The sequence below is a fragment of the Diceros bicornis genome, chromosome X (assembly GCF_020826845.1).
Source record: "Diceros bicornis minor isolate mBicDic1 chromosome X, mDicBic1.mat.cur, whole genome shotgun sequence".
Taxonomy (NCBI): Eukaryota; Metazoa; Chordata; class Mammalia; order Perissodactyla; family Rhinocerotidae; genus Diceros; species Diceros bicornis.
In genome coordinates this window covers 94,094,404-94,121,862 of record NC_080781.1, presented here as the reverse complement: position 1 = coordinate 94,121,862, position 27,459 = coordinate 94,094,404, and the positions used below count along the sequence as shown (strand labels likewise).

General features: G+C 42.0%; 1 protein-coding gene across 2 annotated transcripts; it reads left to right on the top strand.

Annotated features, from left to right (window-relative positions):
• XKRX (XK related X-linked) lies at positions 1-27,459 on the top strand. 2 transcript variants are annotated; one of them, XM_058536327.1, is made up of 4 exons: positions 1-356; positions 15,735-15,800; positions 19,558-19,826; positions 25,809-27,459. In XM_058536327.1, exons 1-4 carry the CDS (start codon positions 328-330, stop codon positions 26,552-26,554), a joined length of 1,110 nt encoding a protein of 369 aa, XP_058392310.1. In that variant the 5' UTR covers positions 1-327; the 3' UTR covers positions 26,555-27,459. The 2 variants fall into 2 exon arrangements, with proteins under 2 accessions (XP_058392310.1, XP_058392309.1); XM_058536326.1 differs by lacking the exon at positions 1-356 and having other exon boundaries at positions 14,291-15,800.

Sequence of the window (27,459 nt, the reverse complement as noted above, 5' to 3'; positions counted from 1 at the left end):
TCAATGTGGAAGGTGAGGCCTTAAATCTGCATAATAACCTTACTCTTGTTTACTGTGCTTTAGTGGTAATCTCCTGTAACTGACTCCCCCCACCCCCAACATCCTCCTTGGTCATTGGCTGAACATGGTATTTAAGACGAGAATTTCTGCTATTGTGTTGAGAAACGCAGTGTCCCTGCTTTCTCCCATGTATACATGTTATTAAACTTGGTATTATTTTCTCCTGCTAACCTGTCTTGTTAATTATTTGGCCAGCCATAAGAACCTTAAGGAAAAGGGCAGAGGGAGATTCTCCCTCTCTCCCGACGGGAGGCAGAGCTGTCCTTCATGCCTGCATATTTCTACATTAAGGCCAGGTAGGTCCTCAGTTATGCTTTTTCTGAGAAGCTCTCATGGAAAAGTGAGACTAGAAATTTGGTCCTCTGCTATTCTTTTCCTGTTCTTCATTCTTCAGGTGTTTACTGTGTACTTAATAAGTCTCAAGATGCTTGGTCTTGACAAGGAGAAAAAAAGAAAGTTAAGGCATAATTCCTGCCTTTAAGAAGTATAGTATCTAGTTGGAGTGATGGTATGTATCCCCAAACCAATTAAGTAGCAATACCTGACGGTAGTGACTAATTGCTGGCAATGGGGGGGTTGAGAGAAAAGGGAAATCAGTGTAGACTAAAGTAGTTGGAGGAAGATCTCTTGGAGGAGGGAGAAGTATTTGAGTTAGACCTTAAAGGATAGGTAAGATTTAAATATGCAGAGAGGAAATGGAAGAATGTTTCAGGCTGAGAGATTGGCATATCAAAGGCTACCATTAATGGAAATGGGAAAGTTGAGTTGTGGTGGTAGAGGAGGATAAATTCAGCTTTAGCTATGTTGAGTTTCAGATGATTATAGGACATCCAAGAGGGAGATACCCTGGAGGTTATTGATCCTCATTTAGTGATATGCTAGTTGAGTTTAGCTTTGTCCAAAACAGTCATCTGTTCTCTCTTGGCTTGGTCAGAGGAATACAGTATTCTGGTTTGGGTAGTATTTTGGTTGAGTATATGTGTCATAGATGGTATACCAGATATCTTCTGCTTACCCCTCTGGATCCACTCTCCACCCTTTTATAGCCTGCTCCGTGCCCCAGGAGGCTAACCTATATGGATTACATCAGTGGGTTCTCTTCCCTTCTTGGCTTCTGGTAGAGTTTGGGCAGTGGAGATCCCTGGCTAGACATCAAAGGGAGGGAAGAAACTGAGGTCATGGTGTTTATTCCTGACTTCCTCCTTGCAGGATCACCTCAGGCTGGCTGCTGTCCCTTAACTAAGGTCACAGCTCCTCTCAAGGGGACCCATTCTATATCACATTCTCTTTTTCTGGTATCTGTTCCCTTCCCTCATTCTTTTGGGCATAGGGGTGGTAATAGCCTCAAGTTACTGCGCTATGTATTCCTCTTGGTTTTCCTACACCCTGCCCATACCTTTGTAGATAGTCCTTTTGTTAAACTTTCCACTAATTATGCTAATTTGAGTCTGCCATCTGTTTCTTGCTGGGACCCTGACTAATACAGATGAAGTCTCAATTTGGAAAGACTTAGAATACAATAAAATAAACCTAACATAAAATATGACTAAAAATGATTCAGTCTGTCTCTCTCTGATTAATCTAGGCTCTTGCAGTGCTCCAAGATAATCATTCTGAACTGCAGTCTTCAGAGTATCTTAGATGTATATGAGTGCCAGTTCATGGAATATTAACAATAGGTAGCATTTATTAATTAGTTATTCTTTCCATGCGCTGTGCTAGACGTGTTTTACGTGCATTATTTCACTTAACTTCCACAATAACCCTATGAAGTAATTATTTTTAATCTTTTTATGGGTGAGGAAACTAAGGCTTAGAGAGATTTAGTAGCTTGTCGGAGATTTCACAGCTAAGAAAGCAGAGGCGGGCTATAAACTCAGGTCTGTTTGACTCCGTAGCTCCTGTTCTAAAGTCTAAGTGTGGTCCTCAGATCAGCAGCACCCTTGTTAGAAATGCAGACTCTCAGGCTTCACCTCACACCTCCTAAATCAAAATTTGCATTTTAACAACATCTCCAGGGTATCCACATGAATGTTTGAGAAGCAGTACTCTAAACCATGTTGCCCTGCAGCCTGACTAATGTAGAAGGTTCTGTTTGATTGGTGTTGGGTAAAAGGAAGATTTACCAAAAAAAAAGTGACTATGTGCGGTGATAGTGATCATTTAACAATGTATTTGTATATCAAAATATCACATTGTATACACCTTAAATATATACAATTTTATTTTGTCAACCATACTTCAGTAAAACTTGGGGAAAAAAGAATATTTACCTTTCTGGCTCTTTAACATCGGCATCATATGCCTTCTAGCTGGAATCTGCAAAGCCAGTGCTGTCATTTTTGAGACAAGGCCATTGAGAGCCAGTAGGGAATCTAACGTGGTGAGAAATGCCAGGAAGCAGCCGGAGCTGCCGCTGTTGGGGAAGGAGAGCTGGGACATAGGTTGCTGCCAGGAGTTCTTTATGGCTGGACTTCAAACATATTTTGCATACACTTTTATGTGCACCTTTACAGCACCTATAGCTGCTGCACTTAAGAGAATCCGGAATCTGTGTATACTTGGCTAGTCCTCAGTAAAACTAGTCTGCTCAGAAAGTCTGATTTAATGCCCTTAGGCTCTCCTTTCTGTAGTGTTTGTTTCCCACTCCCATCCCTTAGTCACTACCCCCCATGTCCTTCCTCTCACCCTTTTCTTGTCCCTGTCGATATCTGCTTTAAGAAAGCATATCAGATGATAAACCTATGAAATGTGCTGCATCTCACTAGTCATCAGGGAAATTCAAACTAAAACCACAAGATACCACTACACACCCATCAGACTGGCTAAAATGAAAAAGGACCGACAATACCACATATTGATGAAGATGTGGGTCAGTTTGAACTTTCGTCCACTATTGGTGGTGGTGTAAACTGGTACAACTACTTTGGAAAACTATGTGGCAGTATCAGCTAAAGCTGAACTTATGACCAAGTAATTTCACTGGTGGATTTTTAACCAAGAGAAACTCTCCTACATGTGCACAATGCTACACATGCATATACAGATATCCGTTGAAGAATTTTGTTTGTGATAGTTAAAAATGGAAAACAACCTAAATGAACATCAACACAATGAATACATAAATTATAGTGTATTCATCTGATGGAATTCCATAAAGCACCTAAAATGAATTATAACTACGTGTAGCAACATAGAACTAGAGCAAAATGTATCACATGTATCAAAATGTATCATACTGTTGAGGAAAAAAGTTGCATAAAAGTCTATATAATTACATTTATGTAAAATACAAGAACACAAAACAATATCCTATAATGTTTATGGTACATGCATAGATAAAAGGAAAAAAGTTCTCACTAAATATTTGTACACCCCCACCACACACACACACACAAGGCCAGTTAGTTGCATAGCTAGGATGAGAAGCCAGTATTCCTTCTTTTTCCTTTTTTTTTTAATTAAGACTATATTTTTTAGAGCAGTTTAAAGTTCACGGCAAAATTGAGGGGGAGGTACAGAGATTTCTCATATTCCTTATTCTTCTTTAACCTAAGTAATGGAGGCTTCAAACTCCGAAGGATCTGCATGATCATAACTTAGCGCCCTGTCTCCAGTAGCTAGGCCTGTGTAGCTCAGAACACATATGGGAGCCTGGTGAGTATGGGGGATCAACAGGGTTAACTGTCTCTTTTACGTGAAGGCAGGGGGCAAGGTTGCCCACGTTTTTTTCCCTACATCCTCACCCTCTGTCTACTGGCCAGGAATGCTGAGTTTGGCCTGCTTGAGGATATCAGTAAACAGGGTAACGTCAAACACTAGTAAGCAGGTGACTGTTCCAACCTACAGCCGAACTCCTCAGCACTTCTCTGTCATGTTTGACTAGCTCTGGCAGCAGCTGCTGGACACAAAGTCCAGCCCAGAGAACAGAAAAGCTATAAATGGTCTCTGGTATGACTAAAATGCACTATTGGCAGAGTGGTTGAATCGAAATTCTAAGTCCTGAATGACACGGGTTTTAATGTTAAGGGCCTACAGGGTGTTTAGGAGAAAACAGAATTCTTGAAAACAAAAGGCAGTACATGGTGCCAGCTCTCCCTGACCTACTGTGGTTACTTTTTTCTCAATTACTTAGTAATTGGCTTTAAATTCCCCAGGCTGTTAAGACCTTGAAAATCTACCAGAGGGGTATGTGAGATAGACCAAGAGAGAGTTTTAGAAGGGCAGGGGAAAAAGGAAGAAAAGAGGAGACTCTTTTGAATGGGATGTTTCCCTTCTTTGATGTGATAATTGATGGTCTGCCCAGCCTATGTTGGGCATTTGATCTAGTCAAATGACTCCTGAGAAAAGCCTTAAAAGAGGTTGGGGTTCTAGTCCCAGAACCACCTCTTCTTACTAGCTCTATGACCTTAAGAAAATCAGTTAACCTCTTTGAACTTCAGATACCTCATCTATAAAATGACGAGAGTAATAGTATTTACCTAGTATGGTTGTTGAGGTATGTAAAGCGCTTAGCACAGTGCCTGCACATGGTAAGAGCTCAGTAAGATAACGATGATCTTGTTGTTACAGCATCATGGAAGCAAAGGAGGAGAGCATTTCGAGTAGGAGAGGGAAATCTGCTCTACATAATGCCAAATGCAGCAGAGAGGTCAAGGAGGATGAGAATTGAGAAAGACAGAGTTTAGAGACTTGATTAGAAATGCTGAGTGATATTTACATTTGAGACTTACCTTCTGAGCTCCTTATTTTTCTGGAAATGGGAATCAGAGTTTAAAAAGAAAATCCATCACTTTTTGTGGTCAGCATACGTATTTACTTTCACTTCAGAGCAAGCAATGTTTATAGGGAGAGTATGTAAGAAGGTAGCTGCAGCTGTGATAGCCATAGCAGACTCTTGCCAGGCTGTCCATTAGAACTTTCTGTAAGGTGGAAATGTTCTCTATCTGTGCTGACCAATACATGTGTGGCTGTTGAGCACTTGAAATGTGGCTAGTGTGACTGAGGAACTGAAATTTTAATTTTATTTAACCTTAATTAGTTTAAATAGCCACATGTGGCTAGTGGCAGCTATCAGTCTAATTGGGGAAGCAGGGCTATACTCTTGAAACCAGTTAAATACCAAAAGGATTGGGGTCAGACAGTAGAGATTTAATTGTTCAGAAAAAGAATGATGTCCTTCTGGGCTGGAGAATTTAAGGAGAGTCTTGTAGAGCAGGTGAAACTTGGGCTTGACCTTGAAGGATGTATAGTGTTTGGATGGGAGGAAAGAAGACAGGAGGTCATTCCAGATGAGTTGGAAGAGGTGGGCAAAGTTTTAGAGTTAGAAATGCCTCTTTTATGAGAAGTTTGAGGACAATGGCCATTCTAGAATAGAGCATTCATATTAGGAGTTAGGTGGGTTGGGCCAGGTCATGGACAGCCTTGAATGCCAGAACAAAGCGTTTGGGCTTTGTCCACATAGGCCAGTGTTTTGCAAAGCTTGCTTAAAATACAGATTACCAGGCCCCCCGTGACCTATTACATTTTCTGGGTTGCAGCTTAGGAAATCAGTATTTTAAGCAAGCTCCCCAGGTGTGCATGATGCACATTCACGTTTGAGATCTATTAGATAGGCAGAAGGGAGCCCTTGGAAGCTTTTGGTCAAAGGAGTGACATGATGATAGAGGTATCATAGGAAGCTTGATAAGGTGCAAAGGTGGAGGATATAGAAACTAGGTAAGGAAACCAGTTAGGTGACTGTTAAAGTAGTTCAGATATGAACTTCACAAATCCAGATCTGCTTTCTGGCTGGTATCCTTGGCATTGTCAAATCAATTCCTAATATTTCCCTGCAGGGTATATTTTAATTTTCCACACAGTTTGTTTGCTGTTTTAGATGACTAGGGCCCAGGCACCAGAACCTGACTTCCTGGGTTCAAATCACAGCCCTACTATCTAAGCTGTTTTAGCTTAGACAAACCACTTAATTTTTCTGTGCTTCAATGTCCTTATTTATAAGGTGGAGATGATCATAGCTCCTGTTGCATAAGGGCATTGTGAGTATTAAATGAGATCATAAATGGCTTACAACAGTACCTGGCACATAATAAGCACTCAATTAATGTTGGTGTTAATATTATTTAAACTAAAGAGCTCATTTAGTTTATTCCAATTTGTATAATAGTTAAAGCTAATCCGTTATATTTCACAAAAAAGTGTTAAATGTGCCCATTCTGAATATTAAAACCAAGCCCTAGACTTTTTGCTTAATGAGTTATATTTCAAAGCATAATTCTTCACTTAATTTAACATATAATTATCCTTCATAAAATAAGTCTAAATAGAGGATGAATTGTTCTACCCACTGAATGTATTAACCTATGGTTAGTTCTTGGCTATGAATTATATTTCTTTTTAAACTTTCTACTTTTTATATTGCTACTAGCTTTCAATGAATGCTGTTTATGATATTTATTTTAGAAAAAAGGAATGAACTTTTTTTGTTCTTCTAGGGGACTGATAATGAAAATAAAATTCAATTTCTTGTCTGGGCACGTGGCCTGGTGTCAGTGACCCCACAATGGGGTAGGGTACAGCGACAGCTTTTTCAAGGAATGAAAGTCTCTTTCGGTGCCTGACTTGGTAGTTTGTGAACTTTTGCTGCTGCTTCATTCTTCTTCCAGGCATCACCCATACATAAGCTTCTCCTAGGCTTTTCAGTTTCCTTTGACAGTCAGACAGAGGTACTGCCTGAAGTACCTCTCAAGATGCACCTTCAAGTCTTGATGGCAGAGAGGGAAGGAAACAGCTCAAGACCCGTGATAGCCACCTACCCACTTCTGAGATGGGCTGAACCAGGAAATTGCCTTAGACTCTTCTTTCTGCTTTCAGAAACAAACTCACTCCTAACTTTGTTCGCTTAGGTTCTGTTAGATGGTTGAAAAAGATGGGTCTGTGACATGGTTGGTTAAGATTCTTTTTTTTAATGTTTTGAGCAGATGAATACATATTTTCCCTGTCATCTCCCTAGATGTCCATTTCCCTTCCCTGAAGTCAGTCACTGTTACCAGTTTCTTGTGTATCTCCCAGAGATCTTCTATACATATTTGTATATGTACACCCTTAAGTTTTATACAAATTGTAGTATACTAAAAATGCTATTCTGCACCTTGCTTTTTTTCACTTAATATATAGAATATTGTTTTATATTAGAACATAAAGAGCTGCATGGATGCATGGATGCACAGTATTCCATAATTATTGTAGATGTACGAGAATTTCTTTAAGCAGTCTTTTGTTGCTGGATGTTTAGGTTGCATCCAATCTTTTGCTATTGTAAACATGCTTATACATATTATATTTCACATGTGGGAGATATCTCTAGGAGAAATTGGTTATGGCACTTTGGTCATTGGCTTGTTCAGTTGCTTGATGGCTATAAAACCACAGTACTATGTGTGGAATCAAAGATTCTAGGAGGCCTAGCCTTGCCTAACTACATGGATGTCACAGGATGTTAAACTAGAAGGGATCTTAGAGATCCCAGAGAGGGCCAAGATCACATAGAGATTTAGAAGCAGATCCAGGATTAAAACCCATAGGTTTTTACTCCAGTCCATAATGTAGCTCTTTTTGCTACACCACACTGCTGTCTGTCAGAGGGATTTGACACGACCTGATTTCTGTCCTGACGGGCAAGACTGTGCATTATCTGGCCCACTGTGATCTCACTACCCTGTCTTTATCAGATTTCTCTTTCCAGGCTCTGACTTTGCCAACCTAATGTACCCTACCTTCCCTGCTTCTCTGACTTCTCCCACTAATAATAACTCCATCTTTTTGTCCTTTACAGTTTGGGGACCCTTGAGTAGTGAAGCCAAGTAGGAGAGGCACAAGTGCTGGGGAGGTGATCTGGTAATGGCACAAGATTCATGATCTTACCTGTTGCTTTCTCCTCTTAGTTCGTCCATTGAGTCATCATGTAGTCTAGGAGGAGCCCCTTTCTTCTCTTGGCACTGCTGGAATATCTCCTTCCCTTGGCCATAAGGTAGAGCATCTCAAGATCCAACAAATGCATAATGTGCCCAATAAGAAAGAATATGAAAGTGTGTGCAGATAGTTTAATTCTTACTGAATTGTACTAGGGAGCAAACTACAGGTGATATTCTTTGTGAGTAGCCTGAGGAAATCAAGGGCTTTGGTGTCAGGGACAGACCTTTGTGTGTGGAATGACTAAGTCTGTCTTAACTCTGGCTCAGGACACAGAGGGGTCAGCTGTTGCCAATGTTTATGAAATGCATGTGATGATGATGATGGATAAAATCATTCTAGGAGCAGATTGTAGAGCTATGCCTAGGACAGTTTTTCTCAAAGTATGATCCTCTGAGAACTTGCATTGCTCGAAGGAAGGGGCGTTGGAGTCTGCAAGTAGTCCTTCTCTCCAAGAGATTCTCATGTGAATGTAACTATGAGAACTACTGTCGAAGGAATGGTAAATTGGGAAGATGGTCATGAGCGTTTGCATTTGGAGTGGCCTATAAAATTCGTGACAAGAACTGACTAGCAATTCCAGGTAGCGTACAGTTCTTTCACTTGATAAGACATAAAGACTGGGTTAGGCGCCCCCCATGCGCTCCCACAGACTCTGCTTGTATCATAACCCTTATCATGCAGTCTGGTAACTGAATGTTTTTGTCCCTTCCCCGTATAATCCAGAGGGTTCTTAGTTGCAAGCAATAGAAATTGACCGGCTAATTTAAGCAGAAAATGTTTGTCTTGAAAGCATATTGAATAGCTCACAGAATCACAGGGTGGACTGGAGAACCAGATCCAGGGCTACACAGCCAACATCACAGCTGCCACAGCTACCACCACCGCCACTGCCAGCACCATTAGTGTGTTAGCTAAGGTCCTCTGAGGAGCAGATACCAAACTGGGATTAGACATACAAGAGATTTATTGGGGAAAATGCCTGTGAGAGAAAATAGGGAGAGAGCCAGAGGAAGCTGGGAGAGCTGTCAGATTGCAGTGTAAATCTGACCTTTAACGATGAGAGAAGGAAAGAAGAAGGTGGGATAGGAAGAGTCATAGACTGAAGTGCAGTGCTCATAAAGTTTGGCCAGGCTGATGGGGAACTCTGTTGCCAAAGTCACAGGTCACATAGTCCTGTGTCTTCCAGAAATGGGCTTCACTTAGTATCCCAGTCATTGGCTGGGAGCAGAGCAAAGCAGCAAATATTGGGGTGAATTCAGAGCACAACAGCTGGGGCAAAGGTCAGTTACATTCCCCACATTGGAAGAACTGAAGGCAGGTCTTAAATGACTATCTCAATTGGAGAAGATTGTCCACTTCTTTGGGTCACTGGCTCCCAGTTCAAGGGGTGGATTTTTGGATTGAGTGAGCCGGTCATATGCCTGTGCCCCAACTGCAAGGGGGACCTGTTTCCCACCGAGATTCCTATGCCCTCTCTCCCAAATAAAGGGTTTCAAATGTTGGACAGCAACACCCCCCAAAAAGACAAATGTCTACTATACTGTGTGAACTCCTTGAGAGCAGAGATCTTTGTCTTACGCATTGCTATTACAAATACTTACAAATGTTTATTGAAATAATTGAATGAATTGTGGCCAGCTGTTTAAATGACCTTACACACACACACACACACACACACACACACACACAAACACACACACACACAAAATCAATTCAGTCATCATGGAAATGCAAATCAAAAACCACTAGGATGGCTATAATGAAAAAGATAAGTGTGGTTGAGGATGTGGAGAAACACAGCTGATGGAAATGTAAAATGGAGCAGTCACTTTGGAAAAGTATGGCGGTCTCTCAAAAGTTTACATGTAGTTACCATGTGATTCAGCATTTTACTTGTAGGTATATACCCAAGTGAATTGAAAACATGTTTATGCAAAAATATGTACACAAATATTGCTAGCTGCATTATTCATAATAGCCAAAAGTGGAAACAACTGTGTAATGGTTAATTTTGTGTCAACTTGGCTAGGCTATGGTGCCCAGTTGTTTGGTCAAGCACCAGTCTAGGTGTGTTGTGAAGGTGTTTTTTAGATGTGATTAACATTTATATCAGTAGATGTTGAGTAAAACAGATTACCCTCCATAATGTGGGTGGGCCTCATCCAATCAGTTGAAGGCCTTAGGAGCAAAGACTGAGGTCTCCTGATAAAGAAGTTCTGCCTCCAGACTGCAACATAGAGATTCTGCCTGAGTTTCTAGCATTTGTACTCAAGACTGCAACATCAACTCTTTCCTGAATTTGCAGCCTGCTGGCCTGCCCTTCAAACCAGCCCCCATAATTGTGTGAGCCAATCCCTTAAAATATCTCCCTCCCCTCCCCACCACTCCCTGTTCTGTTTCTCTGGAGAACCCTGACTAATACAAACCCTTATGTCCATCAACTGATGACTGGATAAACAAAATGTGGATATCCATACAATGGAATATTATTCACCATAAAAAGAAATGAAGTTTAATCCATGCAGAAATAGAAGTATAATGATGTACACCTGAAATTTATACAATGTTATAAACCAATGTTACCGCAATAAACAAAAATTAAAAAAAATAAAATGGTGAATTGTATCTTAAAAAAAACAAAAAAAAGAAATGTACTGATACATGCTACAACATGGCTGAACTTTGATCACATTATGCTTAGTAAAAGAAGCCAGACACACAAAAGGCCATATATTGTATGATTCCATTTATATGAAATGTCCAGAATAGACAAATCCATAGAGATGGAAAGTAGATTAGTGGTTAACTGGGGCTGGGGGCTGGGGGTGGGAAGGAATGGGGAGTAAGGGCTTAATGGGTATGGGGTTTCTTTTTGGGGTGATGAAAATGTTCTGGAACTAGGTAGTGGTGATGGCTACACAACTTTGTACTAAAACCACTGAATTGTACACTTTATTTATTTTTTTTTGTGAGGAAGATCAGCCCTGAGCTAACATCTGCCAATCCTCCTCTTTTTTTTTGCTGAGGAAGACTGGCCCTGGGCTAACATCCATGCCCATCTTCCTCCACTTTATATGGGACGCCACCGCAGCATGGCTTGACAAGTGGTGCGTCGGTGCACACCCGGGATCCGAACCGGTGAACCCCGGGCCACCGCAGCGGAGTGCGCGCACTTAACCACTTGCGCCACTGGCCGCTGGTCCCTGAATTGTACACTTTAAATGGGTGAATTGTATGGTATGTGAATTATATTTCAAGGCAGCCATTATTTTAAAAATAAATAATATCCATTACACACACACCCAGCCCACCCCTCTACCAGGCAATGTAAGTTGAGCTTGCCAATTGCCTGGCAACACCCACCATCCCCAAATTTCATGCTGCATTTTGCAACAGCACTTCTTTCCCTTCAATGCTAATTTAGATGGTCATTTAAACCAGATTTTTTAAAAGAAAAATGCTAGGGCTGAGGGCTGCAGGGAACTCACTTTTTGTGTTTTGATTCTGGGCCCAGATCCCACCTATGGGTGATATTGATGAGGGGGTGGCTCGGAACAGGATAGGCAAAAGTCCTTGTCTTCAGGGAGTTGAAAGCGAAAAGGGAAAGCCCAGAGGATACATGACTGATTTTGCATTAGATATCTTTTAAGGATTCAAGTGGTCTAAACTGAGCATTCTATAGAAGGAAGCCATTCTTCTATTCTAGCTACTAATTGTCCGGGCCTTGCCTATCACCTTCCAGCAACTAGTGTTCTGTGACTGGACTATCATCACTTGCTGCACATCTCTCTCCTTCCTCTCCTCTTCCTTTGTGGATGCCAGCTCCCTCTTACGAGTCAGCTCTGGCTGCAGTGGCTTTGAAAGCTCAAACCTATCTCCCAGCCTTATATGGTTCAGAGGGGTTCTGAATGCTGATAAGGATGCCAAGAGCTTTTAGACCCATTCTCTGTTCCTACTGAGTTGGGGGTTAGGGGTGGGAGGAGTGAGGAGTCAAATCTTGTGTCTCCCTTTCCTGCAGAACTTTGGTTTTGCAAGAAGAGGAAATTGACCCTGAACGCTACCTAGCATTCAAGGGCCAGCCTAGGGGTATCACCTCAGATGACCAGACCTTGGGAGATCAGCGCTGTTAATGGGAAAGGGGTTCCCAGGGCCTCAGCAGTCTTATAACTATCAACATTTCCAGCATGCCTAGTCCTAAGAAGAGTCAAGTGCTGATTGCCTGAAAGAGGAAAGAGAGTTGGATGGAAACGGTAAATTCTCAGTTTCTCCCAGCAGGGCAAAAGGAACAGGGAAATAAGAGACCAGAGGATTTAGTGACCTAAAGCGCCAGAGAGTCCTAGGGCTGAAAATGGAGAAGCTGGTGGGTGAGGGGGATCAGATGGCAGGAAATTTACAAGTCTATACCAGCCATGGGGGAATCCAAAAAAATTGTTAACAGTAAGGGTTCTGCCTTCAAGGAGCTCATGGTAATTTAGTTGTGGAATAAAAATCAATACACTTGAAATAATTTGTAATTTGGTACTAAGCTGTGGTATTAACAACAAAAAAAAAGTGCTGTAGGAACTCTGAGAAGGGATAGATCATGTGGGCTGACGTCCTCTGTGAGCTGAATGGCTGACTGAGGCACTGGGTGTCCCAAAGGACTTTATGCCCCCGGCTACAGTTGCTACGGCTTTTACAGATGAGTGTGCCTCAGTCTTGCATGGTTTCCTGGAGGAAGTATGGGGGAGGAAGCTTCGTCATCATCACCATTTGTCAATCACTATCGTCATCAGCAAGAACCACAATAAACATTAATTGAGCATCCCTCCCAGAGTCTACACTTCTGTTGAGGAGGTGGGGCAAACAGAAAGAGCTGAAGGACTAGTGCAAGAGAACATGTGCCAAGGCACAAAGACTGGGAATAGTGAGGGTTGGGGAGGTGAGAGAAGGCTTCCTGGAGGCCTCAACAAGGCACAGAGGAGGGAGTGAGCAAGGCATGATTAAATGAGAAAACCTGATGGACTGGAGCAAAGGGTGTGTGGTAGGATAACGTGGGCAATGAAGTTGGAGAAGGAAGTAGTGCGGTGATTATAGACAACCTTGAGTGGCAGACAGAAGGAACTGTTTTGGAACAAAATAGGAAGGCCTTGTAGATTTGTGTATTTGGGGAGTGACGAGGGCCCAGGGAAGGAGGAGGACAGGCTAAAAGAAAAACATTGAGATTCTACATTCTTCCTAGCTTCAGTCTCCCATGCTAGGGTGACCAACTCATCTCAGCAAACTGAGATCAGTTTTTCACCCTACTTGAGATCCATCTTGAGAACAGGTTCCTAAGAAGCCCCCAAGAAGTTCTGCACCACATATTCTTGGTGGACAACCTTGTGCCAGTTGGAAAGTCCCAACCAATCAACACTCTGTGTGATGTGTTCTCAGATAGCGTTGACCTGCCTTGTGAAATGGAAATGGGGAGGGATCGGCCTGCTAACCCAGCTGCCAGCACAGGTGCAGACCAAGATGGGGTGTCTGCTTCAGAGGCAACAACCTTTAGAAGTTGATCTGTCCCTGAGTTAGCCCTGGGGAAAAGAGGCAGCAATTGCAGGAATCTTAAAAACCAACACAATGACAAGACTAAGTCTTTCTTGAGGCCATCATTTTGGTGGCCACTCCTCACATAGGTTCTTTTTACTGACTTCTTGCAGCAAAAGGAGATTGGCACGGGCTCTGCTATATTTATATTATTACCAAGAGGCAGATGTTTTCGCTTTTTCTCTGGGGTTTAGAATTATGCAAATGAAGCCATGAAAACAAAGCTGACTGAGGTGGGGGAGGATTGCTATTCAGAATCCAGGCAATTTTCAGAGCTCTTTAAGACACCCCTCTCAGTTTTTACTAACAGCTCTCTTGGCTCCTCTCCAGTCTGTTTAGGATTTGGCACCTCTTCAGAACCTTCCAGCAGAGACCTGAAAGTTCATTCTCAAGTTCCTATCCTGGCCTCATTCTGCAAGTGGAGAAATCAAGGCATATATGAGCTTTCAGTGTCTGTGGGCTGACCTTGAGTCTTGACACCCCCCTCTCCTTTTCTATCTTCCCTCTGCTGCAGACAGTTTTGCCTGGATAGGAAACTCTATGGCCCAATTGCCTCCCAGGTGCCCCCCCCGCCCCCCCCCCCCCGTGATATTATCTGGAGGGCAATAGGACCTAGGGAGGTTCAACCCTGACGCCCAGAGAGAGACACCTGCCTAACCGCGTGGGTTGAGCGAGTGTGGGAGCCAGCTAGTTAGGGAGGGCGGGGTAGAAGTGAGCGTCTAAGCTGCTCTTGGGGAAGAGGAAAGCTGTGGTTCCCCCCGGGGTCCAGGGATTGTGGTGAGAAGTGCTTCTGAAGATTGGCCCAAGCCCCTTTTTGTCGCGCCTCTCCACACCAAGCATCCTTCGCTGCCCGCCCTGGAACTCGCAGGCTGGTTTTGTTTGGCCCCAGCTGTCCCTCCCGTTTCGCCCGCTCCCGCCATCAGTGCCTTAGTTCCTGAAACAGCAGACCTCTCACAGCTGGAACTGCGGGCCAGGCAAGACCCGGGCGGCAGACGGCGCCCACGAGTTTGGCGACATCTGCCCGCCTGGGTTGGCGCCCCGCGCGTCTTGCCTCTCGCTAGCAAAGTTTCTCCGTAGAAAAGAAGCCCCTCCAGCTTTCTCTTGATTCTGTAGCGTGCGCGCGCGCGCTCTGCTTCTCTCCCCGGAGACTGCGCTCAGGGACAGGGTTGTGGCATTTCCTCTGCCCCTAGCCCGGCTGCCTTGGGGCGGAGCTTGGGGAATCCGAAGAGCCATCCAGAGAACCCTCGACTCAGCGCGAGTCCTGAGACGGCGCCGGCGAGCGGGCGAGCTAAAAGGCACAGCCTAGCAATAGCTAGGGTAACTAGGCACTGAACTGAATCCCCGAAGGGACGCTCAGGCTGCGCCCCCTCTTCTGCCCTGGCTCAGTTCTCGGCTGATTTGAGAGGGCACACTGGTCAACACGCCTCACGAGGAGCTGCTGAGTGTCGGTGCTGGGACAAAGTGGCTACCCCTCTGCCTGGGGGTCTGCAAAAGAAGCCACCACGGGAACAGCTGTTCCCATGGCCTTTCAAGAGCCTGGAATTGGACTCTGGACTGGGCGCTAAGATGATTGCTTTTGCCTTGTCCAGCTTTCACAGCACGTATGTTGACGATGGAATTCTGGGCCAATCAAGAGTCAAGTTCAAAGTGGTACTCCTGGGCTCTCCATCCCAGACTCCAACAAGTCTAATTTGAGACTAGAAGAGAGGGGTCTCCTGCTCTAACTAGTAGATCTCCATTCTGGAATTGGACTTGACAGCTCTCTTCACCAATACTTGGACAGCAGTGGCTACAGGGTTCTCTTGGGGGCTGAGGATTGGGGGGTGCTCTGAAGACGAGACCACAACACTCAGAACCTCGACAATGGACCAAGTTTATGAAATTCCTGAGGAGCCAAGTGTGGATCCGATTTCATCTCTGGAGGAAGATGTCATCCGTGGGGCCAACCCCCGATTTACCTTTCCATTTGGCATCCTATTCTCCACCTTTTTGTACTGTGGGGAGGCTGCATCTGCCTTGTATATGGTTAGAATCTATCGAAAGAATAGTGAAGCCTACTGGATGACATACACTTTTTCCTTTTTTATGTTTTCATCCATTATGGTCCAGTTGACCCTCATTTTTGTCCACAGAGATCTGGCCAAAGACAAGCCGCTATCATTGTTTATGCACCTAATCCTCTTGGGACCTGTTATCAGGTGAGCAACTTTTTAATCTCTTCCTTTCCCCCCTACCCCAGATTTGTGCAGAGAAAGATGAAGCTAATATTTACAAGACTGATACTATGCCTCTAATCTAATCAATTCTCCCATTCCCTCACACTCTTGGCTTCCCTGCCTACTATCCAAAAACTCTTATCTGAAATCTTAAATGCCACCACAATGAACATGTGGCATGTACCTACGTTCCAAAACTATGTATGGTGTCATCGATAAGATTTCGTTAAACAACGTTTGCTATCTGGATTTGGGTTGTGAACATTGGTATGGGACCAACTGGTGTGGTCACTTTGTGCACACAGGCCATAGCTTCAGCGTGTGTTATTTTGACTCTGCCTTTTAGATGCTCTATAAATTGGACGAAAGTTCCTTCCCCGCTCCATGCTATCTCATATTCAGTTTCTTTATCCTGAGCTGCTTGGACTGGTGCTGCTGCCATTTTCAAATTTTCCAGAGTTATTTGACATTTGGAAAATATTTTAAGCCATCTGTGGTCATCTGGTACCCCAACCCATTGTAGTTCATTTTTCTCTGTCAGTTCATTGGTCTCCTGTTTATCTCTTTGTATCTTTCTGCAGTAAAAGTACACAGAAAGGGGCAAAGAAAGATAGTCCATCTCTCCACCTGGATGCTGTAGCACAATGTAATAGCACCAAGTCTTTCCATTCAGATTGCCTTTAAGGGACAAGAATGTGCCTTATCCTAGGGAGACAGGCATCTGTGTCAGCATCTCATCTGGACGCTATGGGATTTTCAAGATAGGGAGACGTTGCAAAATTTATGAGGTCAGGAGAAAGGAATGGACCAAGTTTGTGTTTATTACAAGAGAGGCAGAAACCTGTAGTCAGCTGAGGAATATGGGTCAGAGTGTTGATGTTGTAATTCCAATGGTAAGATATTTCATTCTTAGAGAACTAAACACAGTCTGAAACTGACTAAGGATGGAACTCCTCCCTTAAACATTTTTTTAATCGATATATGTTTAAATGGGGAGCAATCGATTAGGCTCCATCAGAGAAAATATGGGATATCAACAGAAACAGTGGCCTGGAATTCAGGAGACCTGGAATCTAGTCCTCCCTCTATCATTGACTAGTTGTGTGGCCTTCATGAAATCTCTGAAGGTGCCTTGGGCCTCAGTTCCTTCATCTGTAAAATAAATGGGTTGGGCTAGATCATGGGTCTCAAACTCAGACGCTTACAGGGGCCGGGTGAGTATCATAAATGAGTGAAGCCGGCCAAGTATGAAACAGTAGCTTTATGTGTGATGATAAATGAAAATGAAGTCTCCATGTTAGAGAAATGATGGAGAGTAGTGAGTACTGTGGCAACCTGGAGTCTGCGTGATCTGCCTGAAGGAGGCAGCCGCTCTGCAGCTCCGGCCCATTGTTTCCTGTTGGAATTCAGACCCAGTCTTGCCAGATCCCCCAACTTTTCAGGAGAAACTCCCAAGACAGGATTTTATATGAAGTATCATGATTTTAAATTTTGGCAACTAACTAATTACAAACACAGTATGGGCCAAATAAACCACAGCTGTTCGTCAGATGTGACTCAGCTGGTCTATATGCAACCTTAGTAATCTAAAGCTACTTTCCAGTCCTAAATCTTTGAGGTTAAGCTGTAAAAGGAAGACCTCATCTTGAACTTGGAACCAAGAAATTTAGAGATGTCACTAGAGGAGCAAGGAAACCATTCTTCTTTCCCTTTTCAAATGCGATATATTGAGTTAACAGATCAAGCACTCTCAAGATGCAAATTTCAGCAAATACCACCCCAGCCCCTAGTTTTGACTTCCCTTATTTGCTTTGTGGCCTCCCAAGCCATCTTTGATTTGGACCCTACATATGGAGTGTTGAGTACTGTATTTCATTTTTGTCATTAGCTTCCACTAGAAATGATTGGAAAGCATTTATAATCTCAGTCAGCTAACCCCATAGCAGGGAAAAAATAATTAAACGCTCATCAATTATGTCCTTGATATGCTTATTTTCAAGGCAAATTATATTTTAGGTAGGTAGGAACTTGATTAGTGCTATTAGGCACATGAAGGTGTTTGGAGGGCCTGGCTCCCTTTTATGAAATGCAAGAATACTCCTGGAAATGAAAATGTCCTCTAATTTATTGAAGCTTATAAGCAAGGCAAACACCCTTACTTAAACCAGTAAATAGCCTTAAGAATAGAAGCGTAAACAGAATGTTTCTTGCCACTGCCTCCCCCAATATTTTATTCAACAGTATCATTGATGGGCTTGGGTTGAAATCTAAAATCTTTTCTTGGAAATGCATTTATTCATTTTCCCTGAACAGGAAGAGAACATCAGTTTGTTCTTTTCTGTTCTCTCTTTCCGTCTTTTTCTCTCTTGGGTTTTAGAGTTTGTCCCTAGAAAGTGAATGTTTCAAACTACACGCTTCAGGCTGGCATGCAAGCAACAATCTCAGAGGGATCCTGTGGAGAATGGCAGCCAGCACATGTTCTAAACCTTCCTACTGGGAGCCAAAGGCCTAGAGAGCATATTAATCTCTGAGCTTGTCTTTGGTCTATTTTTCTGTTAAATTACATTGCCATTATTATTATCCTCTCCTCCCATCATTTCTCACAGTGTGTTCTTTTCTTCCTTCCCACTCTTTCATTTACTCAGCAAATATTTATCAAATTCTGACTATGTGATAAGGGCTTTGGGCAAGATAAATACAACCCCTGCCCTCATTCTGTCAGGGAAGATGTCTTAATTTTCACCACATATGTTGTTACTTGTCATAAGAAATAGTCCACAGTTTCCATTCATTTCAGGATGAATGGGGGACGTGGTAACTCAGGTGTTCTAAAACAAGATGTTCTAGTTGCTTCTCTTCTGTTCACCATATCAGAACTACTAAAGACTTCTTATTTAGATGGAGGAGATGGGAGGGGTATAGCAGGAAATGTGGCCTTAACACTATTTCAAAGGTGGTAGGTTCTCATAAGGATGTTTTCCTCTTTGTAAAGAAAGAATCAAGTTTAAAAGGCTGTTGTCCCCACACAGGTCGAAAAAAATAAAAAAATAAAAAAATAAAAGGCTGTTGTCCCCACACAGGTCAAGAGGCCCCAAAGGCAACCTTAGAGAGATCTTTTGAGGTTCCCTAGGTATATAGACAACTATACCCTAGACAACTCGGTTCTGAGTTGTCAAGTCTTTTAAGTACCTTTGTTGCTAAATGGCTTTCCCGTGTATATGAGAGGTTTTTTCCAGAACCCCTCCAAGACTTTTGGGCTGAGACAGTTATAGTTGTCTCTCTGTCTTGAAAAAGCAGAACTCAAAAGCTCCGATTGTGGAGCAGAGTACCTTGAATAAGGAATGCTTTACCTCAGAAACTGGAGGTTTTATGAAAACCAGGTTGTTTTGGAACCTTCATGGTTCTTTCGCAACACATTATTTGCTTAATATCTTTGTGTTCAAGGCACTTGTCTACCACAGGCTTGTTCTTAAGGAGACAAAGCAATTCCTTAAGTACTCAAAGAAATAATTCTGAAATGCTGTTCTTAGGTCCATAACCCACCAAACAAAAAAGGATTTAGCCTCAAGTAACTTGTAGAAGGCACAACCAACTCTTTGACTTATGAGAAACGAGTAGAATGGGAGAGAAAGAATGGCAAAAAATAGCACAACCTTCCCGAGTTATTTTTCCCCCTCAATACAACCTCCCTTCCCCAAGACAGTTTTAGTTAAGTTCCCATGATGCTTTACCTCTGCAGATGTTTGGAGGCCGTGATTAAGTACCTCACACTGTGGAAGAAAGAGGGGCAGGAGGAGCCCTATGTGAGCCTCACCCGAAAGAAGATGCTAATAAATGGCGAGGAGGTGCTGATAGAATGGGAGGTGGGCCACTCCGTCCGGACCCTGGCTATGCACCGCAATGCCTACAAACGTATGTCACAGATCCAAGCCTTCCTGGGCTCAGTGCCCCAGCTGACCTATCAGCTCTATGTGACCCTGGTCTCTGCAGAGATCCCCCTGGGTAGAGGTGAGTTGGGTTAGGAGAAGGGAGGGCTCCACTTAAATCAAGGGTCTTAGAAATCTAGACCTGAGCTGTCTAATACACTGGCCACTAGTTTCAGGTGGCTATTACATTGAAATGAAATAAAATAAAAACTTTACTTCCTCTGGCATACTAGCCACGTTTCAAGTGCTCAGTAGCCACACGTGGCTAGTGGTTACTGTATTGGACAGCAGAGGTATTACAGAACATTTCTGTCATTTCAAAAAGTTCTATTGGACAGCACTGGTAGATAGTCAAAGAACTTGGAGAGCCAGACATCTCAGGCCTGTCAGATTTCTTAAACTGGGGTAAGCTATATAGACTAAAAATGCCACAGATAAACCCCCTCTGGGTCCAGAAGAAACTAGTAAAACCAGCAACCAGTAGGACATTTTCCCTAGTCCAGAGTGTTTAAATTGTACCAAGGTTGTTTTTTTGTTTTGTTTTGGTTTAGGGATGGCTATCTTTAAATAAGAGGTTCACAAATATTACTGATCATGAGAAAATATAGCACTGGGTGAAAGCTTTTTTTTTTTTAAAGATTTTATTTATTTTTCCCCCCAAAGCCCCAGTGGATAGTTGTATGTCGCAGCTGCACATCCCTCTAGTTGCTGTATGTGGGACTCGGCCTCAGGATGAACGGAGAAGTGGTGCCTCGATGCGCACCCGGGATCCGAACCCGGGCCACCAGCATCGCAGCGCACGCACTTAACCACCAAGCCACAGGGCCGGCCCTGGGTGAAAGCTTTTTTTAAAATTATATTCTCGGGGCTGCCCCGTGGCTTAGTGGTTAAGTGCGCACGCTCCACTACTGGCGGCCCGGGTTCAGATCCTGGGCGCGCACCGATGCACCGCTTCTCCCGCCGTGCTGAGGCCGCGTCCCACGTACAGCAACTAGAAGGATGTGCAGCTATGACATACAACTATCTACTGGGGCTTTGGGGGAAAAATAAATAAATAAAAAATTAATAAAAAAATAAATAAATAAAAAAAAATAAAATTATATTCCCTCCTTAGACCTGAATCAATCTGATTGTGGGGAGGCCAGGAATCTGTATTTTTTTGAAAGTACCCCAGTTGATTCTGAGTAGCCACATTTGGGGGCCACTGATTTAATCACTTCTCTCAACTCCAGTGGGGAGAACGGAAAGGGGTGTGGAATGAATACTGATGAGCGTCAGGCCTGGTCCCCATTCTGACCTTCTCTGTGATCTCTGGAGGAAGTTACCAAAGAGATCACTGTCTTAATTTCCCAAAAAATTAGGAGGGATCTTATAAAAGAGAGATCCTGAGATGAGTAAGACCTCTAGCAGAGGATGAAATGTGAGTGTTTCAAAGTCAAGATAAAGTACTGTTAATGAATTTTAACAGCCTGAGATTAGCTTCATCTGCTTGGGCTGGAGCTGGTACAACTGTGGGTACAGCTTTGGACATTTCCTTATTATTAGATGCTAACTCTGCTTGGCAAAGCCCCATCTCTCTAATAAATGTAAGGAGGAGATTTGCCCTCTTTTCTCTTTGTCTCCACTAAGAATTGTTCCTGAAGTTCTGTTGGTCTTGAAACTTTTCACATACCTACAGTTGACAGTAGTGTGAGGAGAAAAATCTCTGGCAGTGATGATGTTTTTCCTCCTGAGAAATATGAGGATCATCAAATCATCTAATTATATATGTATACATTACAAAAGTAATGCATGCACAGACCGATTGACCTGCACAGAAAATTTCTGGAAAGATATGCAAGAAAATAATTTACCTCTGAGGAGTGGAAATGAAGAGTCAGCTGACTTTTACTTTATACCCTTCTATATGGTTTGAAGTTTTTACCATGATCATGTATTAGTATTATTGGTCCTTATTTTTTCAGTTATAAAAATCAGATATGACTATGGTAAAGATTCAAAACCATACAGAATATATATAAAATAGGAGATGTAATCTCACTCCCCAAAGGTAACCTCTGTTAACCATTCAGTATATATCCTTCCAGACTTCTTTTTACTATATAAATATAAACATACATACAACATATATGTGTATATATACTTTTGTCAAAAAAGGACTGTATTAAACATCCTATTCAGCAACATGCCTTTTTCAAAAGTATGACAATATATCTTTCTTCAACAGTTATTTATATATACATATATAATAATAATCATCATCACGATAAATCTATAATATATATTTCCCTTCTATGAATTGGACCTTCTTTCTTATTTCCCTAATCTTCTATTGGTAGGATTAAAGTTTATTTCTAATTTTTCCATGCAAAAGAAGTTTTTTCTAATTACAAAGTATGCTCTAGTGAGCATCTTTATAAGTATCTGTGTACTGGAATGAGGCTTTGTAGGATAAATTCTTAGCAACAGAATTGCTGGGTAAAAGGATATGCATGTTTAGAATTTTATCAATACTCCAAATAACCCTCCCAAAAGGTTGTAAGAATTTATATTCCCACCAACAGTGTATGAATATGCCTGTTTCTTCATATCTTAAACTAAATATTATTTAGTTGTATAATTATAAAATGGCTGATTGTTTTAATAATTTGCTTTCTTTAATTATGAATGAAGCTGAGCATTTTTTCATGTTTGGTCATTGTGTGTGTTCTTTATATTGCTTATTTATATATTACTTTTTCTAGTAGGTTGTCTTTTTCTCATTAATTTGCAGGAGCTATTTACTTATTCTGCTTATTAATCTTTTCTCTGCTGTGGATGTGTGTATGTATATAGTTGTATAATGGTGTGTGTGTACATACACATGTATTTTAAATGTGTATATACATGTCATACATGTAACAGGTGCGACACACGTGCAACACAGTGTATGTAATATACACAATATTCTTGTAGTATCTTCTGGCATTCTAAAGTATTACATTTTTATGTATTCAAATTCTTTATTGCTTTTAGATCTTGTGCTTTTCTTACAAAGGCCTTTCACAACTCATATCTGATAGAGCAGTTTAGCCTTCCAAATAGGTGAATTTCCACAATCAATTTGTCAATTCCCCCACCAAAAAATAAAACAAAGCAAAACAATAGCAACAACAAAAGAAAGAACATTTCATGGAGACTATGCTTGGGATTGCATTAAATTATTTAGGTTATTTTGGAGGAAATTTACATTTTTACAGGATCGATCAATTTCATATGAGAAGATAATAAATCTTTCCATTTCATTAACACTTTATTGAAGTATGATTGACATACAAAAAGCTGTACCTAGTTAATGTATGCAACTTGACAAGTTTGGAGATAAGCGTATATCCATAAAAGAGCACCACAGTCTATGCCATAGATGTGCAAGACCTATGATAGGAAAACTATACAACTTTACTGGAGTACATTTCATTAAATATTTTTTAATATACTTCAGTAGGCTTGTGTAGTTTTCTTGTTATAGGTCTTGCGCATTTTTGTAAGGCTTATTTCTAGGTGTTCTATCAGTTTTAAAATCACCTGATTTCCTCAGTGTCAGGGTAGTGCCTAAGTAAATGCACCTACTACGCTTCTGGAAATAGGGAATGATGAGGGTGATAATGATGGAGCTATCAGATAGCATTTACCATGTTCCAGGCATTTCTCTAAGCCCTTTACATGTAATTATTTCATTGACTCTTCACAACAACCTATGAGATAATTATTGTTATTATCCCCATTTTACAAATGAGGAAACAGAGGCACTGAGCAGTCAAGCAAGTTCCCCAAGGTTCCGTAAGTAATAGGTGGCAAAGATTGGATTGGAATCCAGGATGTCTGCCTTCAGAGACCATGTTTCTGACTATATCACTATACGAAGGATGTAAGGGAAGTTTCGCCAAGACCTTGTTTTCAATTTTTCAGTGATTTCTCCTATTAAAAACTTTCTGACAATACCATCTCTTTTAAGGTTTGGTAAACAACTTTTTGGTTCAGTTTTCCTCATTTTCACCCATCCTCCTATCTTCTCCTTGCTACCCCTTTTCTATCCCTTTTTCTCTTGGAGGCTATCTGGATCAGCATAGATGAGCAAATTCACTAGCAGCATTAGGATATTTTATGGCATGAGTCTATTTGTAGGGAGACAGATGGAAGGTGTTTTTACGTTTATGGGAAGCATCAGGCTTTCTTCCTTTTATTACACTACCATCAATAAATGAGTTCTAATTTAAGGGAAAGCATCACGACACTTGGCTAGATGTACGTACGTTCTGACGTTCCCAACTCTACAAGCAGCATCAGCTCATGAGGGTTGGGACTGAGAGTGGTTTATAAACCTAAGAGTAGATCAAATCATTACATTGTACACCTTAAACTAATACGACGTTTTGTGTCAATTATATCTCAGTAAAACTAGAAAAAACAATAAAAATAAAGCTAAGAGTAGCCACTTTAAGAAAGTCTCCGTAACAAACACGTGGATAAGGAGAACAGATTAGTGGTTACCAGAAGGGAAGTGGGTGGGGGGAGGGCGAAAGGGGTAAAGGGGCACATATGTATGGTGACAGATAAAAACTAGACTATTGGTGGTGAGCAGTATGCAGTCTATACAGAAACTGATATAATGTACACTTGAAATTTATACAATGTGACATATAATACATATGTACCTATTGAAGCCAAATTATGGCCTTAATTAAAAAAAAAATCTAAAAAAAAAAAAGTCTCCCATTCCAGTCTCTAAGATTCCCACCCTCTACTTAGAGCTGAAAAAGATCTCAAAAACAAAGCTGTCTTCCTTTTGGGTTTCCATGGCGAGGTCTTCACTTTTCTTGCACATTAAATTGACATCCTCATGGCTCTAGTTGTCCATGGCTCTTTTATGAGAACAGAAAGCTCCATCTTTGCTTTTGGATGAGTACCCCTCAGGCCTCCCACTCTCCTTGAGAGCACTAGATTTTTCTTAGTAATCGGTATCCTTTGATATAAAGGAAGAAAAGGACAAGGCCACTGTGTGATCTATAGTTGAGACTTAGTATAGCAGATTAGGGAGCCTTCAGGGCCCCTGCTCTAACATATAGTGATATGGATGTCATGGGCTAGGAAACATAGTTTTTAAACCACTCTGCTGAAATTTTGGAGATTCCTAAAGTATACCAAAGCATTGGGTAATGAACTGACATTTCTGATGATTAACACAAGCAACTCTAGAGTATCTCAGTGAATTAGGAAACTGAGGCACACAGATATTCAGTGACTTTCACAAGCTCCCACACAGCTGAACCAAGGACTTCTAATCGTAGGTAGTTTATGGTGCCTTTCTAAACTCAGAATTCTTCAGTAATGCCACAAACATTTGTGGAGCACCTACTGTAGTCCAGGCAGTGTTAGGCTCCGGGGATACAGCAGTGAACAAAATAGACATGATCCCTTCTGCGACCATGGAATTTCCAGTACACGTTTTGACACATTCTAGAAGCACACACAAACAAGATTAGTTCCTTGAAGAAGATATCCATCAAAGAAGGGACTTTTATCACCAGAGGTGTTCTCTGTGAGTCTCCTAAGACGGCATTTTTTCAGATAGAGTTCTTTCTGCCTCCGTTGTTTGCTTAGAAGCCTGTTTCATCAGATAGATGCTGCCCTTTCCCTTTATATGTGCTCTTCTCATGTTAGTGACCTCTCAATGCTAGTTCTGAGACCTACTGTTTTTAAAAAGTTTATTTTGTATGTTTATCTGATTATTAAAGTATTACAGTGTATGTTCATCATGGGAAATTTGGGAAATAGAGAAACGTAGAAAAAAGATTGAAAAAACTGGTATAATCCCTATCACAAAAAATATATTTTAGTTTATTTCTATTTTCTTTCTGTGCATGCTATTTCTTTATACAGCTGTGATCATACGTGAGTTTGCTCTTGGCTGGGGCCCTCAAATCTCACCTATCATCTCCTGAACCTCTGGGTCAGAGTCCAAGCTTCACCACCAACGTTGACTGATTGCCTATTTTGTCTGTTTCTTGTGTTTTTTTTCTTACAGCTGTGCTAATGGTCTTTTCCCTGATATCTGTCACCTATGGGGCTACCCTCTGCAATATGTTGGCTATCCAGATCAAGTACGATGAATACAAGATTCGCCTTGGGCTACTAGAAGTCCTCTGCATCACCATCTGGCGGACATTGGAGATCACTTCCCGCCTCGTGATTCTGGTGCTCTTCTCAGCCACCTTGAAGTTAAAGGCTGTGCCCTTCTTATTGCTCAACTTCCTGATCATCCTCTTTGAGCCTTGGGTTAAGTTCTGGAGGAGTGGTGCCCAGATGCCCAATAACATTGAGAAAAATTTCAGCAGGGTCGGCACTCTGGTGGTGCTGATTTCCGTTACTGTCCTCTATGCTGGCATCAACTTCTCTTGCTGGTCAGCCTTACAGTTGAAGTTGGCAGACAGGGACCTTGTTGACAAAGGTCAGAACTGGGGACATATGGGCCTGCACTATAGTGTGAGATTGGTGGAGAATGTGATCATGGTCTTGGTTTTTAAGTTCTTTGGAGTGAAAGTGTTACTGAATTACTGTCATTCCTTGATTGCCTTGCAGCTCATTATTGCTTATCTAATTTCCATTGTCTTCATGCTCCTTTTCTTCCAGTACTTGCATCCATTGCGCTCACTCTTCACCCACAACATAGTGGACTACCTCCACTGTGTCTGCTGCCACCGGCACTCTCGTGGCAGGGTTGAGAACTTGGAGCCATCCTTTGATGCTGAAACAAGGCAAAGCATTGTCTGATTCTATCTTCTGGCTATTTGGGGATAGGTTGGGGGTTGCCAAGGGCTACTGCAAAACTGAAGGAGAGAATGAGGCTCATGGGTGAATACCCATCAGAACATTTTCTTGAGTTTTCTGGTAAAGCCCATCAGAAGAAAGAGCAGCCCCCAAATAGGGTTTATTTCCTGAAGATTGACTGCTGCGTTTGGACACCAGGGGTAGCCACTATATACCTGGAAGGATCAGAGATCTCATTCATACTCCTCCCACCCAGGTCAGCTCTCTGGCTGCCCTATGGGATAACTTACCTCCATGCATGTAAGACTCTCTGTGACCTTCTAGCTCTGCTCATTTGCTTGAGGCGTTACTGAGCTTTCCCCGGGCTGAGCTGAAGGCCCAGAATCCCACCAGAATCTATCCTGACTAATCAGAGGATGTAACCGCTTACTAGCTATGGGACCTTCCCAGGAGACAATCTGATTAATGTGGAACCTGTAACTGTAAGCATGGCTGAGGTCTTTTAATTCCAATGAGAAACTCTGGTTAAGAAGAAAACCCCGACTATTAAAAGAGCTGCTCCCCAGATGAGTTAGCTCTCCATTAGGATATTACTAGTGATCATTCATCAAGGACCTCTCTTTTCAGCGGCCCTTCATAGACACACTCTGAGGAGGGAGTGCAGAGTAGGATTCCTTTGGGGTGTAAGTCAGAATGACTCTTTTTCTCAGAGACCTGCATGGGCCTCCAGCTTGTCGAGTGGAGTGGTTGAGTAAAATCTCTCACATCGTGCCTCGTTATCAGGGACTCCCTCCAACCCAGCTTTTCTATGCTCTTGGCATTTTACTACTTGATGTGGACCTCAGAGAAGCTGAACTGTAATCAAAAATGTTTCTAATGTGTGGAAGAAATGAAGACTGCTTTGTGTC

Coding starts and splice junctions, on each gene's coding strand:
- XKRX (XM_058536326.1), top strand. CDS start 15,466: ATGGACCAAGTTTATGAAATTCCTGAGGAGCCAAGTGTGGATCCGATT. Junction 15,801..19,557: donor CTCTTGGGACCTGTTATCAG/GTGAGCAACTTT, acceptor TTACCTCTGCAG/ATGTTTGGAGGCCGTGATTA. Junction 19,827..25,808: donor AGAGATCCCCCTGGGTAGAG/GTGAGTTGGGTT, acceptor TTTTTCTTACAG/CTGTGCTAATGGTCTTTTCC.